At 31.9% G+C, this 6,999-nt stretch overlaps 1 protein-coding gene across 1 annotated transcript; it reads right to left on the bottom strand.

Moving 5' to 3' along the window:
- Positions 1-256: 256 nt before the first annotated feature.
- Positions 257-1,316, bottom strand: LOC123193921 (protein MKS1-like). The gene has a single exon (XM_044607003.1). The coding sequence runs from the start codon at positions 1,098-1,100 to the stop codon at positions 543-545; it is 558 nt and encodes a 185-aa protein (XP_044462938.1). The 5' UTR covers positions 1,101-1,316; the 3' UTR covers positions 257-542.
- Between the last annotated feature and the right edge of the window lie 5,683 nt (positions 1,317-6,999).

Raw genomic sequence — 6,999 nt, 5'->3', positions numbered from 1 at the left:
TGAAGAAAGGGGCAACACAATTTTGAATCTTTGACCATGCCCGGCTAAGGAGGAAAATATATCTTAATTCTTTTCACCTTAAATAATATGAAAATTTTTAATAATTAATTTATTCATAAATATTTTAAATTTGGAAATAATGTAATTTTAATGGTTCTCAAATCTCGATATGCTTCTAATAAATAGAATAAATTTTTAAAACATAAATTATTAATTATTCTTTTTTATGCAAAAATCAAAATTATACAACTTTTGGACAAAATAATTAATTTGGGAACTACCCCATAAAATAATGTGAACAAAATAACTCAACATAATTAATTAATTACAAAAACACCTCTAATTAATTTGCTAATTAGGCAATTGGCCTCCACTAGTCATCGTACCTAATCTGCCCCTTCACCCTCTTTACAATTACAATTGCGACATATCAACTATAATCATAAACCAAAAAAGAAAAAGAAAAAATCTAATCCAACAACATCAAAGTAAAAATTTCCAAACCTAACCCAAGAAAAAATTAATATTATCCAAAAATTAAACTAAAAATTCCAAATTTGACTGAAAAAATCAGGTGAAAAAATGGGAGAGCCCATAGAACCTGGAAAAAGGCCCGAGCCGGGACTAGTCAAGATAGGAGGAAACGAATACGGGTCAACCGGTGGAGAAAAGTACCGTTCTTGGATCACCGGCGGAAGCATTGCAGGCGAAAGTATCCCAGGAATCCGACCCACATCAATCCCTTCCTCTACCATCTCTTCAGAAGCCTCTACACTCAAAGCCTTCTCCTTTGGACCCATCACTTTCTCGGTGGAAGCCAGCCTAGCAGCCGGGGACACGTCTCCCCCGGTGCAGAAGTCATCGGAGGAGACCCCCGTGAGCCGTTGGACCGTGGCCATAAAGTCGGAAACGGCGACGTTTATGATCTTGGGAGAAATTGCGTAGATTACGATCGGCTGCTGAGGGAGGGGTGGCTTCTTGATTTTTTGGGAGTGTTTGTTGATGGCGAGAGGCGGAGGACGTGGGCCCTGGATAGGCGAGGAGGATTTCTTGGCAACGGAAGAGGGCGGAGGAGGGTTGTGGTTTGACGGGTCGTTCATGGTGAGGAAGAAATGAAAGAATAATAAAATTAAAGGTTTTTGGGGTTGAAAAAATGAAGGGCCTTATTAGAGTTCGGTGTTGCGATTGTTGCGGTTGTGAAACAGAGTGTGGTGGACTCTTGACTTTGAGGAGTTTTTAAGAAGACTAAAAAATATTATATTTTTATTTTAAGAAAAATAGATGGAAATTCTTAGTAGTAAATGTAAATGTGAGACGTGGCTTTAGTGTGTATGATGGGTTGTTGTATTCCTTGAGGTTTTATGAAGAACAACTAGGTCCTTCGGGGTTGGGTGTTTGATTTGGAGCTACAAGACCTCCTCTAGTCTCACCCTTTTGTGACGGGTTCCAATCAAATTATATGCATCAAAGTATTATATATTTAATTGAGTATTTTATGATATAATATAATGTGATTAAATTATTTTAAATTAAAGATAAAATAATATAATATAATATGATTAGATTATTTAAATTAAAAATAAAATAATAAAATAATATCATTTTACCTTAATATATAATTAAGTATTATATATAGCACTACTTTTTTAATTAAAAAGCAACTATGCAGTAATCAAACCCCACACATTTTGGTTTCATATTTTGCCCTCATGTATGACATTAGAGATGATAGTGGGTCGAATTATGTCAAGTTTTACCATTTGATTAGGCTTTGTGTTTGGTTGATCTGACAAAATCTCAATGTCTAAGGCATGACCCAAGGCCTTTAGGTCATGCTCCTCATGGGCGCTTAACAAGCCAACCCATGGGTCTTTTTTAGGGGCCCAAAAATGAATTTTTTATTTTTTAATTATATAAAATAATTTCTTTAATTATTTTGGGTTGCTACAAACAATAGCAGTTCATATCAAATGGGATATGTAAAACCATAGGTAAGTCTAAGAGTATTTTAAATTATTTTCAATATTTATTTATGATTGATTGAGTTATGATAAAATTTCAGTAGAGACAATCATGTACCACAAGGGTGATGCCTATTTATGTCTTGGAAGGGTTAGAGAAGTCATTTCACATTGAGCATGTGAAAATGACTAAGTAAAGAAAGGCATACGCACATGTGCGTAAGAGTATACGATTGTGTATAGCCAACAAATTTGAATTTTTGGATAAGATTAGTTTCACAACGATTTCGAAAATTGCCTTTATTAAGTAATGTTATACACGCTCATGTCTCGTGTTTGGCAAATAAAATAAAAAGAGATGAACGTGTGTTATTTTACATTGATATTCTTTAGAGCCAAAAAAGCACCTAAAATGCACAAAGGGAAGAGATGAGAGCCTTAGGGTGCTAGAAATCCACCAGCTATGTGAAGATTGCTTGATTATAAGAGGACAAGTAAGTTGGTGTTTCTTTCAGTCGTCCAAGCTTGGTAATGAAAGATATTATGATCTAACATTTATGAACCTAAGTTCTTTGGACTTTTTTTGGTGTGATGATTATGTGGATGTTATATGTTTGAACAATGAGAAATCAACATGTGGATTCTTTGTACATGTTGTTTAGGATGAAATATAGAATTGATATGATAAAGTTCATGATCTAAGGATGTTGATGCATGTTATTGAGTTCTAGGTGTTAGGATATGCTTAGAGACAATAAGAGATTATTTTGGCATCTATTAAAAGTCTTCGGTTGTGATTGTTTATTTGAAAAACACAAAATCCAGTAGAGCAAAAAAGTTTCAGGTCACGATACATGACCATGTGAGACAACCCACATGCCTATGTATCTTTTTCATAGAAATAAAATTAAGAGCGACAATGCGTTCATCTTGAGGAAAAGCTCACATGGTCGTATAGTATGAGACACATACTCGTGTATGACTTCCCCAAAAGTGAACGCTTGTGTAGAACTAGAAAACATGTCTATGTATAGTTTAAGTGCCAAACACGGGGAAAACAGGTCTAAAGGATGCCCATGCGTATGTAAAGAAAACAAACTATTTTACCCCTAGGCTATGTGTAAGGAAAGGAAGAGAAAAGAAAAGAATAGAAAAACTTTAGTCATGCAAGTTAAGGTAACTAGCTATAATAAAAATGTTTGACTATGTGAAAAATGACATATACCCTGATTGAGTTGAATTTAGATCAAAAATAGAAAAAATTAAGGAAAGTGGTCTACATTTAGATAGCTATCAATTATGTTCGTAAGTGACGAGATATGTGGAAGCAATAAAGCTATACAAAAGATAGATACTTATGAGATATATCGTACACTCAACGTAAAGGTGCATTAACCATATAGTTCAGTTCATTTTAGTTAAGGTGTCCATGGTAAGGGATAGTGACACTTAGTTAGTCTTCATATGGTTAGCGGATACATTATATACGTGTCTATGGTACAAGTCATATGAGGATGATAATTCAGTTATTAGTCTCGTAACTATGTGTATGTAATAAGGGAGGGACTGGGACCAGTTTTCTCGTGTGACCAAGGTATCATAGCTAGTCAACTTTATAGCCCAATCGACATGTGCACAAGACAAAAGTTAGTAGACGTCTAGGATGTTAATTGTTTTCAATAAGACATCAAATATATTGAGATCAACTTAGACCTTGTAGGCTATGTGGTGGTTTATGTACTTAGGGTACGAGGTTGTCGAAAGTAGACAAATGGGTAAAGGAGAGTGCGAAAAAATATATGTTTTAACCACATAAAGACTTAGTGATAGAACGTAAGTTTTAAGATTTACGGTTTGTGCTAGGTGTTGAAATGTCACTTACTTATTGTTTTTCAGTCACACATTCTTTTTTGTGATTTTGTAGATAGAGGTAAGTAATAGGGCATGTAAGAGAGTCAGTGATCTAGCTCGAGTGGTTGTATGAGGGTGAGGGCAATTTGGTCATTTATGCATTTATGTTTTTATTGATCAGACTATAATTGTATGTCTGTGACGTACTTATATTTATTTGAAATGGATTTTAGACATTAGAAGTTTACGATGGTGGTTTATTAATGAGTTTATTTATTACACAATTTTTACATGCTTTGAGTTTAAGTTTAATTACATGAACTTTATTTAACTGTTTTGGTTAAGAAGTCAAATTATGCATGTCACTTTGAGTCATATTATATATAGGAATATATTTGTAAAGAGAGGTGTTATAAGACGACCCATCCAAAAAAAATTAATAAAACTAAAACAATTTAGCCCAATAATACTAAGCAAAATCGTACCAGCTCATAGGTCTTATCTCATAGCCCAAGGCATGACCTGTTATGCCCACAGACCTGACATGGTTTGCTTTTTCTCAAACTAGGCTATGCCAAAAATGTCATGCCTGAGCTGATTCACTTGCCATCTTTGCGTGACACATTTCATTGATTGGTTAAATATAACCCTGCTTTAATAAGAACAAATGTACTCCTATGTGCAAGGACCAACTCAAATATATTTCTTTTGAGAAGGTGGCTTAAATATTATTTTTCTAAAAATTTTTATCAATAGAAAATAAAACCATATATTAATCATACCATTTTGAAATTTGATTTTCATTGCAAAAACTCTAGTAATGTGATAATAAAGAAAAAGGAAATGAATGGTAATTGAATAGGACATTGTGCAAGAAAACAAGAAAAAAGTCTTATCAGATTGCACTTGTTTGGTGGATAGAAATTGTACAAGCAAGCATGATCTAGTGGGCTCGCACCTTCTTCTGTAACTAACCGTGAGATCGCATCAAGAGAAGTCGGAATCTCACAGAAAATATGCAATTTGGTAGGATCCAATAAATTAGCACCTTTTTGGTGTGATATTAATGTTAGATATGTATGATTGTCGATGATTGCCTTTAGAGGTAATATGGTAACATTTTAAAATGAAATATTTAGAGTCAATAGGATAATTTCGTATTCTAATGAAGATAAGTTTTGAGTGAAAATTTGTAATTTGGGCATTCAAGCCCGCGGTGAGCATGGTGGTTTTCTCAAAACTTAGGTGGAAAAATGTTATTTATTCTCAAAAAACTTATTTATCTTTCATCATCATGTCGTAATTTGTAGGTTGGACTAGATCACTTGATTATAACTTTTAGGATGAACTGAGTCACTTAAACTTAGTTTTTTTATTTCATGAAATAATCAATAAGTTTATGCTAAATTATTTGATTTAGCTCAATATTCAATTCTTGTTCATGTTATTGTTTGCTAAATCATGGCAGTAGGTTTTTTTTCCCAATTCTGACTATATGGGTTTTCCATTGCTGTTTCTCTATTTTTTTTTTTTTATAAGAAACAAGTATTAAAAAAAAAAAAGTTGACACGTTAAAAAAGATTATGAAGTGGAGATGTTAAAAAAAAAAACAGTAAAAGGATAATATTGGAATAAATTAAAATGTATTCAAATTTACTTAGTTTAAGGGCTTAAAGGGTTTCGGTGGAGTTAGGCTTGCAACTGAGTTGAGTTGAGTCGAATTAATCTGAGTTTTGTTTAGCTCTATCTCAATTCAACTGTATTTTTGCAAAAACTCAAACTTGAGATAGAGTTGATTGATTCGAGTTCAGTTTAGTTGGAAAAATTACAGTTTAATATCGTAACATATAAATTTATCATTTACTTTTTCATATTTCAAGTTAGATAATAAAATTTTAAGATTGTAAATGTAAGAGTTTAAAGTTTTAAAAGCACACTAATATTATATTAAGGTCAAACATAATTCATTCAAACCGAACTACAAGCAATTCGACTTATTTGCGGTTGTAGTTCTAGCATAAAGAACATTTTGTTTTTTAACTCAAAACTAATTTTTTAAAATCAGACCGAAACGGCTAGTTCGACTAGCTAAACTGTGAATCAATCTATAATTTGATCCAACTTTATAATCCACTTTGTTCTATATATGAATATTAATTTATTTAAAATTCGATCGAACTCTATAAACTTGTTGAATCGAGAAAACTATTTAAAACCAAGCATACCGAGTTTACAAAATATTATACAATTTTTATTTTATTAAAATTTAAAAGAGTTACAACTTGTAAGGTTTTAATTGAATTAATGATAAAATTTCTAATTGATTTTTTTCTTTATTTATATAATGACGTATTAATTATTTAAAATTATATTTTATGTTTAAAAAATGTAATAAATGTTTAATACTATTTAAAAAATACATAATAACTTGTAATAAGTTGAACCGGTTGGTCATTTTATTAAATCAATCAAATCATGAACCAACAAAATAATTGGTTTGATCACTGATTTGATTTTAAAAATATTATTTAATTCTGCTGATTTTTTTTTCCGAGAAGTTTGACTTGGGCTCTAGCTTTAGTTGTTCCCTCACCTATGTAACCAACTTTATTTATATAATCAATCAACTATAGAAAGTTACATTTGTGCATGCGATGTACGCTAATTTTTTTATTAGACGGTTGTATGTTATATAGAAAGTTTTCCTTGTATAAGATAGAATCTGAAGTACATAATCTATATCAAATTAAATGAAATATTCAATTCGAATGAATTGATCTAAGTTGTGACTGCAATTTGAAAATGACTAATTTATTGGTCAGATGGTATTATTTATCTTAATGACATTACTATTTACCTATCAGAAGAATAATATAACATATGAACTCAAATAAATTTATATTCATTTTGGTGGTCATTTTGATTGATCAAGCTTTAAAAAATAAAAAAATCCCATGTGGCCAAATATCGTAAACAAATAATTCACGGATCCCCTGCTACTCCATAAGATTGATTCCTGGGGTAATAAGCACAATTAAAAGGCCTAGACAGTTGATTCTTTGGCATTCAATATTTGACTGTCGGCATTATTTGCTGTAGGAATATTTTTTAAGGCTGCTGGACAAAAGCCACTTTATGGGGCATTATTTGGTAGATTCTAGTGCGGTAGGCAAAAAGGTCCAATAAA

This window comes from Mangifera indica, chromosome 1 (assembly GCF_011075055.1).
Source record: "Mangifera indica cultivar Alphonso chromosome 1, CATAS_Mindica_2.1, whole genome shotgun sequence".
Classification (NCBI taxonomy): Eukaryota; Viridiplantae; Streptophyta; class Magnoliopsida; order Sapindales; family Anacardiaceae; genus Mangifera; species Mangifera indica.
This window is presented reverse-complemented; position numbering and strand designations above follow the sequence as displayed.

Excerpts from the sequence above, each read along its gene's own strand:
- LOC123193921 (XM_044607003.1), bottom strand. The coding sequence starts at position 1,100 with ATGAACGACCCGTCAAACCACAACCCTCCTCCGCCCTCTTCCGTTGCC.